The 17,187-nt window shown below is 48.2% G+C and overlaps 1 protein-coding gene across 2 annotated transcripts in view; it reads left to right on the top strand.

Moving 5' to 3' along the window:
* Window positions 1-17,187, top strand: part of AP2A1 (adaptor related protein complex 2 subunit alpha 1) — a 32,499-nt gene that overhangs the window by 1,411 nt on the left and 13,901 nt on the right. For both annotated transcript variants that reach the window (XM_038528187.1, XM_038528186.1), the window contains exons 2-4: window positions 11,558-11,626; window positions 11,752-11,894; window positions 12,236-12,429. In XM_038528187.1, the coding sequence (XP_038384115.1) occupies window positions 11,558-11,626; window positions 11,752-11,894; window positions 12,236-12,429 (406 nt within the window). The remainder of the gene's footprint in view (window positions 1-11,557; window positions 11,627-11,751; window positions 11,895-12,235; window positions 12,430-17,187) is intronic.

Here is a 17,187-nt window from a genome sequence, read left to right as displayed (position 1 = left end):
TGCTGATTGCACCTTCCTGATGAGGTTGTTGTGATAAATGCATGTGAGTGAGGCCTTCTGCACATTCCAAACACTGGACAGTCTTGGCTATTGTTTTTGTCATTTGGTGGATCTGACAAGTGGCCTCTGTTAGATGCCTGGAGATTATTTTGGAATTTGGTAGATATGAAAGGACTTAGTACATAGTAGGTGCTCAGCGAAAGAGGGCTGGAAGGTGTTGGGAGTCAGGTGAAGGAGAGATGTTGTGGTTACTATGGTAAGAGGTGAGTGAGAAGGGGCTGCGGGTTAGGTGGGGGGCCATCTATCAGGAGTAGGTGTGCATTGCCCCAGATGCCTACCAGCAATGTGAAGTGATGTGACTCTTGGCGAGTCATTTAACTTCTCTGAGTCCCAGTTTTTTCTTTTTTTTTTTTTCTTTCTTTCTTTCTTTCTTTCTTTTCTTTTTTTTAGACTTATTTATTTTAGAGAGAGACAGAAAGAGAGCACAAGGAGGAGGGGCAGAGAGAGAGGGAAAGAGAGAGACTCTCAAGCAGACACTGCATTGAGCACAGAGCCCAACTCAGGGCTTCATTTCACGACCCTGAGATCACCACCTGAGCCAAAATCAAGAGTCAGCTGCTCAGGCACCTCGAGGCTCCTATTTTCTTATCTGTAAACTTCCTTGATAATATCATCTTGTCTCTGAAGGTTCATTCATTCATTTATTCAACAAATGCTTTTTGATCACTACTTTTTTTTTTTAGATTGTATTTATTTATTCATGAGAGACACAGAGAAAGAGGCAAGGACACAGGCTGAGGGAGAAGCAGGCTCTCTGCTGGGAGTCTGATGCGGGATCACGACTTGAGCCGAAGGCAGATACCCAACCACTGAACCACCCAGGTGCCCCTGATCACTACTTTTTGACACTACACCTGGGACTAGGCTATAACAGCCAACAAGAATCTCTGGCTTGGGAGCACCCAGGCCATGAGGGACATAGAAAATAAACACTGAACTACAATAAATGACACTATGTCAGAAGGTAATGTGAAGGAAAGTCAGGAAGGAAAGATAAGGAAGGACCAGGATTGAGATGGTGCCTGAGTAGGCCTCCCCAAGGGGGTGACATGTGAGTAGACTTTTGAGTGAAGTGAAGGAACAGACCCTGTAGATTTTGGAGGGCAGAGGGGTCCAGGTGGAGGGATGGTGCATTTAGAGGTCCTGGGGTGGCAGTATGCTTGACGTGTGTTCTGGTAAGAGGGAGGGGACTTGTGTGGTTGGAGCTGAGGGGGGAGAGGGCAGGAAATGAGGGCAGAGAGAGGGGACAGGGATTGTGGAGGGCTTTACAGGCCTTAGCACTCTGGCCTTTCTCTGGGTGAAACGAGAGAAGGGTTAGAGCACAGGAGGGGCTTGAGCTGACTGATGTTTTAAAATAATTCCTTTGCTGGCATGAAGAGAACAGACTCAAGAGGTAGTGGTGGAAGCAGGCAGATAATTAGGGGGCTGCTGCAGGCATCCAGGTGAGAGATGGTGTTGGCTTGACTGGGATGAGAAGGGAAGGATGAGAAGTGGTTGGTTTGGGGACAAATTTTGGAGGATTTGCAAGGGAATTGGATGATGGGGGTGGGGAAGGAAAGAGAAAACATGTTGGCTTCACTGCAGGATCCTAGAGGAAGAGAGTCTGACTTGGGGACAATAGAGGTAATTTGGCCAAATGAATTGGAGCTAGAGAGTCAGGGATTCCTCTTATCCTTCGTCTTTTCATCAAATAAACATCAAGTGGCTGATGTTTCAAATGTTATTGAGGGTACAGGGGACACCATGGTGAATAGGACAGATTTATGAAGGAGACAGGTACTACATAAAAACTGTAGCCATCCTTCTCACAAACACTTGTATGCAGATGTTCATAGTAGGGTTACTCACCAGAGCCCCAAAATGGAAGCAAACAACCCAAATGTCCATCATCAGATGAATGGATGTACAAAACGTCATGGTACACCACGCAATGGAATGTTATCAAGTCATTAAAAAAGAATGACACACGCAGGGCGCCTTGGTGGCTCAGTTGAGCATCTGCCTTCAGCTCAGGTCATGATCCTGGGGTCCTGGGACTGGGCTCTGCATCGGGCTCCCTATTCAGCAGGGAGTCTGCTTCTCCCTCAGCTACCCCCCTACTCATGCTCTCACTCACTCTCTCTCAAATATGTTAAAAAAAAAAAAAAAAGAATGACACACACTGTAACGTGGATGAACCCTGAAAACCTTATTCTAAGTGAAAGAAGCCAGACACAGAAGGCCATATGATTTCATTTGTATGAGATGTCCAGAATAGGCAAATCCATAGAGATAGAAAGTAGGTTAGTGGCCACCTAGGGCTAGGTAGGGGGGTGGTGGAATGTGATGTGACTGCCAATGAATGTAGGGTTTCTTTTTGGAGTGATGATGTTCTGGAAGTAGATAGTGGTGATTGTTACACCAGACTATGGATATACCAAAGACCACTGAATTACACACTTTAGAATGGTGGACTTTATGGTATGTGAATTATATCTCAGTTTTTTGGTGTAAGTGGAAAAAAACTTGTAGCCGTCCTAATTCCAGTGAGAGAAGGCCACAGTGTTGAAAGAAATGAAGACTCTGTCTGTTGGCATTGCTCAGACATGGGGCGGAGTTCTCCAGGCCAAGATAGGTGGAGAAGAGTGATGAAGGCAGAGGGACAGCAGTGCAAAGGTCCTGAGGCCCAGCAGAGACTAAGTGGAGGCCTATGTGGCTGGTGTACAAGAGGGATGGGATGGGATGTAGCATTGAGCAGGTGGGCAGAGGCCAGGTTGGTGTTTGTCCTGAGAGCACCAGGGAGAGCTTCAAGTAGGAGCGAGGGAAAAAGCCTGAAGGATGTAGATGAGCCAGCGCTCAGAGATGAGCAAGTGGAGGAAGGGGAGGAGTGTGGAGCCTTCCTGCTGGAAAATCTGAAGGGCATAGTGGAGTTCGGGGGAAGACTCTAGAAGGAGATGAAAGGCAGGCTTTTGAGAAGGAAAGGGCAAATTCTGTAGATAAGAAGGGGAAAGGCTGGGGCGTCTGGGTTGCTCAGTTAGTTAAGCAGCTGCCTTCACCTCAGGTCATGATCCCAGGGTCCTGGGATCAAGCCCCAAGTCAGGCTCTCTGCTAAGTGGAGAGCCTGCTTCTCCCTCTGCCCCTCCCCCTACTCATTCTCTCTGTTGCTCAAATAAATAAATAAAATCTTTAAAAAAGGAGAGAGAAGGGGAAAGGTTTGGGTTGGGCCCAGCCTGAGGGCATGTCCTGTGCTGTCTTGAGCTCGAATCTGCCTCCCAGTCACTTAATCTGACTGGGAGCTTCCAGGGCCCAGGGTTGGGCTGTCTCCTCTTTGGGGTCCCAGCTCCCCCCAGGCCTGAGGAGTTTGCAAGTGATGGAATGGGAAGGGGGGTGCGGACTTGCTACAGTGGCCCGCGTGCCTCCATTAGGGTACATCCTCCAGATTGTGCCCCATTCCTTTCGTGGCTTCTCCCCTAGGCCCTAGAGCACAGGCCTGTTCTGATCCCTCCCTGGGTCCCCAGTTCTGCCTTCTGTGGGACCTGGCCCACGAGAGTCATCAGGAGACATTTGCTAGTTGAATGAATAAATGAATGAATGAATGAATGAATGAACTAGCAGACAAACCAGTCTTTCCTGAGCACCAATTGAGTGCCAGACACTGCTCTAAGTAATGGGACTACAGCAGTGTACAAAAGTCCCCTCTCCATGGTGTTCATATCCTAAGGGGAAATGGATCAGTACGCAAGTAAATATATAGTATTCAGGTATATAGATAGGTGGTGGGTGGGGGGTTGGGAAGAAATAAAGCAGGGAAGGGGTATAGGGACAAAGTTAGGGATAGCGCTCTTATATAAGCTGGTCAGAGTCTCTTGCTGAAAAGGTGACATTGGAGCAAAGAATCAAATTTGGTGGGTGAATTAGGCCTGCATAAATCTGGAGGAGGACATGCTTGGCAGCCTGTGCAAAGGCCCTGAGGCAGGACTGGGCTAGGAGGAATTTAGGGAGGAGGAGGAGCAGGAAGAGGAGGCTGCTGATGGTGGGGAGAGTAGGAGTTGTGGTCAGAGAGGGAACTAATAAATCTGTAGGGCCTGGAGGATGATGGTGAGGACTGTGCTTTTAGTATGGGTCAGATGGGAGCCACGGAGGGATTTGGAGCAGGAAGGGACAGGATCCCTTCAGACTACTGTGGAGAGACCAGAAAGGAGGAGTCTCACTTTGGTGGTTCTCCGACACCAGTGTGCCACCGGGGACCCCCTGCCTGCCTCCAGGCCCTGCCCTTGAAGAAATAGGCTTTAGGTTGTGAGTGTCCGCCAGATGCTGATGACAGACAGCCCCTGGCCTGAGCCTCAGGCTCACCCCCTTTCTGTGGGTCAGTATACTGACTCTAGTATACTAGAGTATACTTGGTCCACTATCTGCATTTAACACCTTTCCTGTGCCAGGACTATTTTGAGCTGTGGGGATGAAGCAGCCCTACTTCCTTGCCTTGACCAGAGGCCGAGGGTCCTCAACAAATCAGCACATACACCTTCTTAGGCTGCTGCTCAGGGATGGTCTTTGCAGCTGCGTTTGTTCGCAGCTGGTTGTTCCAAGAGACTATTTTCTCTCTCGGGTGGTGATGACTCTGATAGCACGAGCACCATCTAACCCAGCAAGCCGGATATAGAAGCTTTAAATGTTCCAGGAGCGCTTTGTGAAGTAAAGTCAGTGAAATTCATTTTATTTTTATTTATTATTATTTTAAAGATTTTATTTGTTTATTCATGAGAGACACAGGCAGAGAGAGAAGCAGGCTTCATGCCGGGAGCCCGATGTGGGACTCGATCACAGGACTCCAGGATCACGCCCTGAGCTGAAGGCAGACACTTAACCGCTGAGCCATCCAAGCATCCCTGAAATTCATTTTAATACATTTTACCTACACCAGTATGTTCATGATAGTATTTGAATGCACAGTTAGTATTTTATTTTATTTTATTTTATTTTATTATTTTATTTTAAGATTTTATTTATTTATTCATGAGAGGCACAGAGAGAGAGGCAGAGACACAGGCAGAGGGAGAAGCAGGCTCCCCTCAGGGAGCCCAATGCGGGACTTGATCCCTGAACTCCAGGATCATGCCCTGAGTTGAAAGCAGACCTCAACTGCCGAGCCATCCAGGCATCCCACACAGTATTTTAAAAATGATCCATGAGACAGTTAGTGTTCCTTCTCAATGAGGCCAAATTTTCATTGGCAATACTTGTTCTGTCTTAAAGAAGCCACAAAACTTGAAAAAGCAGATTCACAAAGTAGCTGAGCTGTTCAGAATGTACCTTGCAGTGACTGAATTGAGAATTGCTTTTTGCATTTTAAATCTATGGAAAATAAGAATTTAATCCCTCAGTAGCACCAACTATGTGTCAAGAGCCCGATGGACCCATGTGGCTTGTGGCTCCCGCATTGAGCAGCATAGGGCCAATGTGTTCTGGATGTTTATGGTGGTCCAGAGTTAATATGTATCATCTGTCAGAACTCTCTTTGAGGACCCTGGGTTGTTGGGATTTGTGTGGGAGGCATAGCACAGGGGGTCCTGGTAGAGGGGAACATTTGTTACCTTGTATTGTAAACAGTAGCTGTCTCCCAGTGAGGTACTGGACCCCTTTGCCTGTTACCTCCATTAAGGCATGTCAATCCCTCTGCAGTGGAGGAACCTGGAGTTTTTAGGATGCCTTTTTTTTTAAGATTTTTTTTTAAATTGGAGTTCAATTTGCCTTTTTTAAGATTTTTATTCATTTATTCATGAGAGACACAAGAGAGAGAGAGGCAGAGATACAGGCAGAGGGAGAAGCAGGCTCCCTGCAGGGAGCCTGATATGGGACTCGACCTGGGACTCCAAGATCATGCCCTGGGCCAAAGAGAGATGTTCAACCCCTGAGCCACCCCAGCGTCCCTTTAGGATGCCTTTGGTGGCAGAGACAGACCCATCTGATGTTGCAGCAAAGGCTTTATCTCTCCCTATCCCCGCCCCACTTGCTAGTGAAACCCCCAAGGTAGGGCAGATCTTTGCTCAGCAACCCATTGCCCTAACCTGCAGCAAGCCCTCTATTCCACCCACATGCTCCTCACACCTGGAGCTACCAGCAGAAGAGGGCCCTGCAGCCTCCCATGGCTCCCAGCACCCTGAGAAAACCCAGAAGAGGCTGGGAGGTCAGGCCTTGCCTGCTGCACTAACCTCCAGGCCCTTGCACTGCCTAGAGCACATTTCCTCTTATTTCTGCCACTCCATCTTTTGATCCTCAAATCCCAGGAGCTGTGTACCAGGAAGATTTCCTCCCCTGGGCTGATTCCAGCCTCCCAGCCCCCATCATGTTTGCATGTGTCAAAGTACTCGCTTGTCCCCAGCACCCTCCTTTCCAATCCAGGAGCTCCCCCAGAGTAGGGCTCGTGTGACTCATCTCTGAGCCTGGCCCAAGAAATGGTTGAGGATAAGAAATCCCTTTAAAATGCCCGGACATGGTTTCATGCCTCCTGTGATGGTGAACTCATTCCCCTGCCACTGGCTGGGCCTGAGTGCCAGAAAGTCCTTCCTTCCATTAACCCCGTTCTCTTCCAGCTGTCTTCAGCCCCTTTCTCCCATGTGTTACCCTCAGTAGCATCCATGTGCTATCTCTGGGCACCCAGGCTACTACTTGCCTCTAGATCCCTGCAGAGCCTGTGCCCTCTGCTAGGATGCTTTCCCTCCAAGGCTGCAGACCCTTCTTTCTGGACACTTGATGCTTTCTTCTCTTTGTGAATTCGGTGTTGTTGTTTTTTTTTTCTCCTAAGATTTTTTATTAATTTATTTGAGACAGAGAGAGAGCATGAGGAGGGAGTGACAGAGGAAGAGGGAGTTGCTGAGCAGGGAGCCTAACACGGGGCTTAATCCCAGGACCCTGGAATCATGACTTGAGCCGAAGGCAGACACTTAACCAACTGAGCCACGCAGGTGCCCCTGTGAATTCATTCTTTTTTCTTTTCTTTTCTCTTTTCTTTTCTCTTTTCTTTTCTCTTCTCTTTTCTTTCTTTCTTTTCCTTTCTTTCTTTCTTTCTTTCTTTCTTTCTTTCTTTCTTTCTTTCTTTCTTTCTTTCTTTCTTTCTTTCTTTCTTTCTTTCTTTCTTTCTTTTCTTATTTATTTAATTCATGAGAGACAGAGGGAGGAGGAGGGAGAGGCAGGCTCCCTGGGGAGCAGAGGGCCCGATGTAGGACTGGATCCCAGGACTCTGGGATCACAACCCGAGCCAAAGGCAGACACTCAACCGACTGAGCCACCCAGACACTCCGTGAATTCTTTGTTATAGCAAAGTATATCAATTGTGCAGGAGGCAATATCAAATAGGTGTGGATAGTTAAAGACTATCAAAAAAATATGCACACACATATGTATATTCTCTAAATATTCTTCAGATTGTCCTTATCTGCTTGGTACAGTCTTTTGCATAGCTGATTACTTCTCTATGAACACATATTTATGTGTAATTTAACATACAAGAACAATAATTTATATCTGTATATGTATATATATGGAGATAGAATATGTATTAAAAAGGCCACAGAAGGATGCCTGGGTAGCTCAGAGATTGAGTGTGTCTGCCTTTGGCTCAGGTTGTGATCCCGGGGTCCTGGGATCAAGTCCCACATCAGGCTCCCTGCAGGGAGTCTGCTTTTATCTCTGCCTGTGTCTCTGCCTCTCTCTGTGTGTCTCTCATAAATAAATAAACAAAATCTGAAAAAAAAAAAAAAAAAAGCCATGGATCCTAAATGTCAAGCTTGATGAACTTTTCCTGATTAAACACAGTTGTGGAATCAGCCCCCAGAGGCAGACACAACATCCCCCATCCCCAGTAGCTTCCTTGCTCACCCTCCCAGGCCCCTTCCCTGTCCCCACAAGAAGAAGCACGACTCCATCATCCAACACCATAGGTTAGTTTGCCTGTATCTCAAAGCTTTTTTTTTTTTTTTAAGATTTTATTTTTTTATTCATGAGAGACAGAGACATAGGCAGAGGCAGAAGCAGGCTCCGTGCAGGGAGTCTGATGTGGGAGTCGATCCCAAAACCCTGGGATCATGACCTGAGCCAAAGGCAGACACTCAACCACTGAGCTACCTAGGTGCCCCTTGAAGCTTTTAATAGTGGTTTAAATGAAGTCCAGAGAATGCTTCAAGTTCAATTGCTGTTCAAATGCCCATCTCTCTGTGATGAAGTTTAAGCAGATGCTTTTGTTTTTAAGATTTTATTTAGTCATGAGAGACATAGAGAGGCAGAGACATAGGCAGAGGAAGATGTAGGCTCCCTGCGAGGAGCCCGATGTGGGACTCAATCCCCGGACCCCGGAATCATGCGCTCTGAGCTGAAGGCAGACGCTCACCCACTGAACCACCCAGGTGTCCCTAAGCAGGTGCTCTGTAATTCATGGTCCATTTATAAAAGAGGGTGTTTTTTTCCTGGTCCCTACAGAATAGTTTTAAGGCAAGCTCTTGAAGCAGTTGGTGGTCATCCTCAAGAATAACATAGAGCAGGCACACTGGTTCCCAGGGCCCACCTTGCACCCTTGCCTGTCCTGGGGCCTCCTCCTCCTGCTGCCACCCTCATGCAGGCCATCCACAGTGGTGTGGCTTCCTTCCGGCCGCCCTCACCCGGTGAACTGCTCCTGAACCCTCCTCACCTTTCAGAGCTCTCCTCAAATGTCCCCTCCTCCTGGCAGCCAACACCGAGGCCCCGGGCAGCCTCTGTCTGCACATCTCATTCAGGTGTGGGGACAGGACCCATCGCCTGTGCCCTCTCAGGCCAGGAACCCCTGGGGGCAGATCAGAAGGGCCAGGTCTGCGTGGGTCCAAGGTGCTCAGCATAGCCCCACTCAGGCCTGGCCCTTGGGGCTCTGGAAATGTGTAACTAATAAATGAAGGATCAGGTGGCCTGTGGGGCCACACAGGCCAATTCAAGCTCACCCTGAGGAACTGGCCCTTCCTCACCTGGGGCTCCAGAGACTCTCCCACCCTCATCCCCAGGCCCTCCACCCCCTTTCTGAGGATGGAGGCCCTTATTCATGTCTTCATGCCTTTTCTGAGCTTGGCACTCAGTAGGCCCTTGCAACATGGAGTTGCTGCCCAGAAAAGTGGCAGGTCCTCGGCCTGCCCTCTAGGGTCTCCTCGTGTGGTCTGGGGACAGGGGCAGACCCCAACACCGATGGCATGCGCTCTGTTGGAGGTGACACAGACCACATGGGAGCCCAGAGGAGGCCCTGGAACAGCGGTGTCTCAGACAGTGTGAGCCACACATGTGGTTTTAACTTTTCCAGTAGCCACATCCTAAAAGGAGAAAGAAACTAGTAAATTTAATTTTACTAACACGTTTACCTAATCTAAGATACCAAAATGTTGTCCTTTCAACATGTAATCAGTATTTAAAAAATTTTTTGATGAGATATTTTACATGCTTGTTTTTCTCCTACCCAGTCCCCCAAATCCAGTGTGTCTTTGCCACCTAAATCCCACCTCAGTTTGGAACAGCCATATTTCAGGTGTTCAAGAGCTGCCTGGCTGGTGGCCACCATATTGCACAGTGCAGCTCAGGGGCTGGTTGGCAGGAGCCCTGGGCAGGAGGTACTAATCAGAGAGGGCTTCCTGGAGTAGTTGATAGCTTCCCTGAAAGTTGGAGTTGAAAGTGAGGCAGGATTTCTAAAGACAAGGAATGCTCATACCCTTGCCTGTTCATTCATCCATTCGTTCATTGCACACAGCCTGCCAGGTGCCTGGCCACCTGCTCAGGGAGGTGGATGACACGGCCATAAATCTGAGCAGGCCTTTGTTCAAGTGGCCAGACATTTATTAAGCACTTGCTGTATGCCAGGTACTGTTCTGGAAGCTCCCTTGTGATGTTCCTAATCTGAAGTGGAAGCCAAGGGATGCCTGGGTGGCTCACTGGTTGAGCACCTGTCTTTGGCCCAGGGTGTGATCCTGGAGTCCCAGGATTGAGTCCTGCATCGGGCTCCCTGCATGGAGCCTGCTTCTCCCTCTGCCTATATCTCTGCCTCTTTCTCTGGGTCTCTCATAAATAAGTAAATAAAATCTTTTTAAAAATGAAGATTGTACAGTAAATATAAATAAAAATAGTTACATGGTGTGAAAGATGCTAGGGAGGACTTTTTTCTTTTAATGGTGGAAACAAGGATAAGGCATTGGCTTGAATGAACTGGTCAGAATAGACCCTCTCAGAGGAGGTGACAAGAGCTAAGACTGAAGTGACAAGGAGATAACTTGAGAGATGGGCCCAAGCAGAGGGTATGGCATGTATTAGGCCCCTCCCTGAGATAGGAAGGAACATGGAGTGTCCATGAAAGTGGTGGAGGCCAGTGGGGCGAAACACTCAATAACGTGGTGAGGGGTGATATTGGTGGGATGGCCAGGGCAGGGCCAGAGGGCTAGGTAACCATGGGGTGGAGTTCCTTCCTCCCAGCAGGAGGCAAGGAGGTCAGAAAGGAGGCTACTGCAGTAATCTAGGTGAGTAAGCATCGGGTCTGGGTGAGGAGGTCGTAGGAGATGATCCCAGTATTCAGAAGGTCAAGCCAAGAGAACATGGCAACGGCCTGACTGGAGGTGTGGAATGCCCCGGTGTCCATTTGGATGTGCCTGTCAAGGACAAAATGGTGAAGTCTGGCTCCAGTGGAGCTAGGGGACATGACGAGGGACACAGCAAGCTGTGAGGGTGGCCAAGACCTGATCACAGTTCAGTGAGATTACCCTGACAGAGTTGCCTGGGCATCAAGAAACACAGGGAGCACAGGACCTGGCCTGTGGGGCCAGGGAGAGCCCTCTAAACTCATCCCATAAGTGGGTCTTGTCAGATGTGTAGGAATGTTGCACATAGCTTGGGGAGATGTTGGCAGCCAGGAGATGGAAGTAGTGGGTCTGTGGGCCTGGCGGCAGAGGACCAACAGGATGTAAGGAGGGATAGGACAGGAGAGGGCAAGCTCGGAACCTAAGGATCTGGCCCGGTGACTGGGAGGCAGTGGGACCTTCGTAACACTGGAGCAGGTTTTTCAGGAGATGCTGAACTTGGTGGGGATGTGGTAGGGTGAGGGTCCTGGGAGACAGCTAAAAGACAGCCGAGCCCTTCATTCATTTGTTCCCTCGTCACATATTTCTTGCCAGACCAGTTCCAGGGGCTGGTGGTGGAGGCATGACCATAGCTGTGGGTGGAGACAGGAGACCCCAGGGCAAGGACAGTTCGAGGACCACAGTGAGAGGAGGAAAGAGGGACAAGTTGGGGATCACCCCATAGTGTGTGCCAGGCTTCTCCTCTTGGTCGTAAAGACCAACAAGCCATGGTTCCCACCTCCCAGCTAGAAATGGGGCCCAGGCTTGGCCTAAGCCCCGGGGCCCGGGGCCTCAGGGAGGAAGGAGTATGCCCTTCCAGCTGGAAGGACCTGGCCAAGGAAAGAGAGGACAGATAGTTCAACTGTCTGGGACCCTCATCACCTGCCCTGCCTTCTCCTCCCCAGGTAAGAGCAAGGAGGCAGAGATTAAGAGAATCAACAAGGAACTGGCCAATATCCGCTCTAAGTTCAAAGGTAGGCTGGAGGCCTAGATTCCTGGGTCTGAGGGAGGAGGGGACTGGGAACTAGGATACTTGGGACTTATAGGTATGATCCTTCCTCATCTGTTCCCCCCCCCTTCCTGCTCCCTCTGGCCCTAGGGGACAAAGCCTTAGATGGCTACAGTAAGAAAAAATATGTGTGTAAACTGCTGTTCATCTTCCTGCTTGGCCATGACATTGACTTTGGGCACATGGAGGCCGTAAATCTGCTCAGCTCCAACAAGTACACAGAGAAGCAAATAGTGAGTCTGGGGAGGAAGGGCTGGGGGCCTGGACTCCTGGGTCTGAGGAGGAGGGGGCTGGGGGTCTGGACTCCTGGGTCTGAGGGAGGAGAGGGCTGGGGATCTGGACTCCTGGGTCTGAGGGAAGAGGGGCTGGGGGCCTAGACTCTTGGGTTAGAGGGAGGAGGGGGCTGGGGGCCTATACTCTTGGATCTGAGGGAGGAAATTGTCTGAGGGAGGAAGTGGCTGGGGACCTGGACTCCTGGGTCTGAGGGAGGAAGGGGCTAAAAGTACAGACTCCAGGTCAGAGGATTGGGGACCTAGGATCACTTAGCCACAGGGTTCCCACCTTCCTCACCCAGGGTTACCTCTTCATCTCCGTTCTGGTGAACTCAAATTCTGAGCTGATCCGGCTCATCAACAATGCCATCAAGAACGACCTGGCCAGCCGCAACCCCACCTTCATGTGCCTGGCCCTGCACTGCATCGCCAACGTGGGCAGCCGTGAGATGGGCGAGGCCTTTGCTGCTGACATCCCGCGCATCCTGGTGGCTGGGTGAGGCACTGGGGACCCAGGTGGGCTGGGGTTTGGAGTGGAATAGACAAGGTTTAGCCACGTTCGAGGGTCAGAGAGCTTGTGTCACCTGCCCAAGACCTCCAAGCCAGGATGTGGGGATAATGCTGGGCTTAGATTCAGCCCTGTGATTCTCTGTCTTCATCTCACCAACCCAACTCAGTGGTGCAACGCCAACCCAACAAAGCCAATGGGGTGTCTGTCTGATTAACTGACCTTTAATATCTAGTATAGATGAGGTGATAACTATTAAGTTACACCAGCAACAGCCCTCCAGAGCTTCTGCATCTTGGTTCATTCATTCAGCAAACATTTGTTGAGCATATATGCGTGCAAAGTGTTGTGTTGTGCTGCTTGCTAGGAATATAGTCATGACCAGAAATGGACATGGTCATCGTCTTCCCAAACACTCATGGCCCAGAGTGGGAAACATTGAATGACTGCAGAGTGAAATGTATAATTACTCTTGGAACCATGCTGTGGAGCACAGAAGTCTGGAAGGACATTTCGTTGGACACCTAGCCTAGTCTGAGGGATCAGGGAGAGGTTCCTAGAGGTTGTAGCATCAGGCTGAGACCTGGGTAAGGAGGAGTTGCTGGCTGTGTGAAGGGGAAAGGCATGAAAGACACTGGAGTCCTGAGGCAGGTCATTCATCAAATATTTTTTGAGTGCCTGCAGTGTGCTGGGCACTGTTGTGGGTTTTGGGAGGCAGGAGGGAGAAGCAAGGACTGTTGTGCCCAACCTTGGGAAGCTTACATTTTACAGGAAGCTTAAAAGAGCAAATATATACATAAAAAGTAAGATGAGTTCAGATAGTGATAAATGCTGTGAAGAAAACAAAACAGTAGTAGGGGGCGAGGGAGGTGGTAGTGGAAGCTACTTAAATACACTCATCAGGGAGGGTCTCTCCAAGATGATGACTTGTAATTTGAGACTAGAATGATGAGAAGATAATTATTTTAAAATGTTGGACACCTGGGTGGCTCAGCGGTTGGACACCTGCCTTTGGCTCAGGTCGTGATCCTGGGATCCCAGATCGAGTCCCACATCGGGCTCCCTGCAAGGAGCCTGCTTCTCCCTTTGCCTGTGTCTCTGCCTCTCTGTCTGTGTCTCTCATGAATAAATAAATAAGTCTTAAAAAAAATGTTGGAGAGTATCCAAGTGAAAGGAGCAGCACATGCAAAGGCTCTGAGGCATGAGCTTTCTGTATTCAAGGAACCAAGAGATAGTCTTTGTGGCTAGAGTGCAGTGAACAAGAGATAGAATAAGGGGAGTTTGGATTTTATTCTAATTGAAATGAGAGGGGTTGGCATGTTTTAAGTTGGCACGTGACATGATTGGCTTTGTATTTTTATTTATTATTTTAAAAATATGTATTTATTCATGAGAGACACAGAGAGAGAGGCAAAGACACAGGCAAAGGGAGAAGCATCATGCAGGGAGCCTGATGCAGGACTTGATCCCAGGACCCTGAGATCACACCCTGAGCGGAAGGCAGATGCTCAACCACTGAGCCACCCAGGCATCCCAGCTTTGTATTTTTAAAAGATCACTCAGCTTGGTGTGGGAGAAGGTACGACTTATATTTCTGGCAACATGGTGGACTAGATTCCTGACTAATGCTCTTGCTGAAACGTATCAATGTGGGATGAAAGAGGAAAGGAAATATTCTTCAATGTATTCATGAGCTAGCAAGAGAGTAAGGAGCTTGCAGGCTACAAGCTAAGAGGAAAGATGAGCAGAGGGCCAAAGCCAGATTTTGCTTAGAGGGTGAACCTAGATATTGTTTTTGGGGCCCTGCAGCCTTTGGGAACAGGATACACAGCTTGTCCAAGGAGAGGCTCCAGAGGCCACACTTCAAAGTGAGGATGACCTAGAAATAAATCCCCTTGGGGGCTATAAGCAAAATTACCTGTTTTGAACCTTGGGTCAGAGCAGCCCACACACTGGTTTTCAGCCTGATTTCTCCCTACTTGGGTTGACTACAAATTCTTAAGCCAATCTTTAGTTTAAAGTGATTTAAACTGGTAGTAGCCCAGTGCCTGACAGAAGCAAGCAAGCCTTTTCTGGAGAAGCCTGCCCTCACCATAGATGAAGCTTCAAGTTGCTTGAGTAATTCAAGGTCAAAAATCTCACTAAACACAAGCCACAGGACACCATGAGGAAGAACCAGCAGAAAGGAAACTAGAAATAGCAGTTGAATTGGAACATTCATATACAATGTAAAATAAATATGTGTAATATGTTTCAATAAATAAGAAAACAAAAAACAAGTGTAAGCAGATTTGAAAAAGAAGTGGAAAAAATTATTTAAGTAGCCTGGCTTAGCAGCAGGATCAACAGAGCCAAAGCAGAATTAGTAAACAAGGAGTAGAACTGAGGAAACCAAAAAAAAAAAAAAAAAAAAAAAAAAAGAACTGAGGAAACCAATCAGAATGCAGCCCAGAGAAACAGAGATGGGAGATTCCAAAACAGAGGTTAAGAGTCACGGAAGATGGAGGAGGTCTAACATACTACTATTTAGAGTTCTAGAGGGACGCCTGGCTGGCTCAGTTGGTAGAACATGCGATTCTTGATCTCGGGGTCATGAGTTCAAGTTCCAAGGTGGGTGTGGAGATTACTCAATAAACAAAACCAAAATCTTTAGAGCTCTAGGGGAAGAGAAGGAAGAGAATATGACAGAGGCACTGTTTGAACGGATAATGCTGGAGAACATTCCAGAACCAGTGAAAGAGGCTTATTCCTCAGAATCAAGTAGCTCAAGAGCCCATATGCAGAACTAGAAACTGGGGTGGCGGTAGCGACACTGAGATGTTTGTTGTTGTCCAGGTCAGAGCTGATGGTGACTGGGACCAGGGTTGTAGCAGTAGAGGTTATCACTGGGTATGTTCTGGGAGTGAAGCTTACAGCATGGATTACATGGGGTGGGAAAGCAGGAGAGAATGAGCTTGAATAGATAGGTGGATGTGAAGCCTAGGGAGAAGCAGGGGAGCAAGAGGCAGGACCCAAGCTGGATTTTGCTCTTCTGGATATGAGGTGCCTATTGGACATCTGGGCAGAGACGTCCAGTAGGCAGCTGGACGACAGGCAGTTGAGCCAGAGAGGGAGTGTGGGAGAGACGTGGACAGAGCTCTAAAAATAGAACTCGAGCCACACACATTCTCCACAGTTCTAGTTGCCACATCAGACAAAGTAAAAACAAGCGGATGAAACTTATTTTATTATTTTAATTTAACCTGGTCCATCTAAAGTATTTTCATTTGGATACTGGATCGACATGAAAATTATCCATGTAGTGGTTTACTTCCTCACCACATGTGAGGGTAATGTACACACACCAGTTTCAATTGGCCCCACCTCCTGTGTCCAGTAGTCACATGTGGTTGAGGCCACCGTAGGGGACAGCGCAGGATGGACGGTGATTAAAGTTGTAGCCAGATAAAGTCCCTCGGGGAATGTGAGAAGTGACCTAAGGTCACTTGGTGGTGGCCCAGTGTGTCGAGGTCTGTGGCCAGGGAAATGGGAGGAAAGTGTAGAAAGGGCAATGGCTCAGAACTCGAAGAAACTTACCCAGAGGACGGAGTGATCAGTTGTGGCAAAATTGCCGGCCATCCCAAGCAGGCAGAACTTGGTGCTTGTGAGGGCCAAGGAAACAGCCAGTGTGACAGACTCATCTGAGCAGAGGTGATATTCCAGTTTCACACCAAGGAACGAATGCTTTGCCAGAGTGGGGGCCAGGCTGGGCTTATCTCAGTGCTTGGCTATCCTCTCGACACCCAAAACTTGGCCTTGACGGTGACTGGGGCACAGAGGAATATGTTTTTTTAGGCAGGTTTTTGTTTTTTGTTTTTTTTTTAATTAAGATAAAATTCCAAGTTTTAACAGTTAACAGTGTAAAATACAGTGGTCTTTAGTACATTCACGGTATTGTGCAGCTACTGCCACTAATTCCAGAACATTCCAATCACCCCAAAAAGAAGCCCCATACTCATTAGCAGCTCACTTCCCATTGCCTTTCCCCCTAACTCCAGACAGCCACTAATCTGCTTTCTGTTTCGTTGGATTTGCCTATTCTGGACATTTCAGATAAATGGGAGCATGTGATACGTGGCCTTTTCTGTCTGGCTTTTTTTTCGCTTGGCGTAACGTTTTCGGGATTCCTCCATATTGTATGCAGCTATACTTATTTCCTTTTTATGGCCCAATAATAATATTCTACTGCCTGGAGGGACCGCATTTTATTTATCCATTCATCAAAAAGTTTCCCTCTGACTCCTTTGAATAATGTACAAATACATTGTGTGAAGTTTGTTTTTAGTTCTCATGGGTAGATACCTGGGTGTAGAATTTCTGGGTCATTATGGTATGACAGCTTTTTTTTTTTTTTTTTTAAAGAAGGGAAACAGTTCAATTTCCCCCCTTCACACCCCTCATATCCTCTCCATCTTCTTCTCCCTCCCTGTGCCCCGCATTCGATGGTCATTATTTCCATTGTACCTCCTTGTCCTTTGATACCTGGGCATACGCACCTGTGTTACATAGTTGTTGTTTTTTAATTTCATTTATTTATTGACAGAACTTGAGCAGGGGGAGGAGAAGAGGGAGAAGGAGAATCTCAAGCAGACTCCCCACTGAGCTTGGAGCCCAGTGCGGGGCTTTTCCCAGGACCCCAAGATCATGACCTGAACTGAATGAAGACCAATGTTTAACTGACTGAGCCACCCAGGCACTCCTGCATTA

This window comes from Canis lupus, chromosome 1, assembly GCF_011100685.1.
Source record: "Canis lupus familiaris isolate Mischka breed German Shepherd chromosome 1, alternate assembly UU_Cfam_GSD_1.0, whole genome shotgun sequence".
NCBI lineage: Eukaryota > Metazoa > Chordata > Mammalia > Carnivora > Canidae > Canis > Canis lupus.
This window is presented reverse-complemented; position numbering and strand designations above follow the sequence as displayed.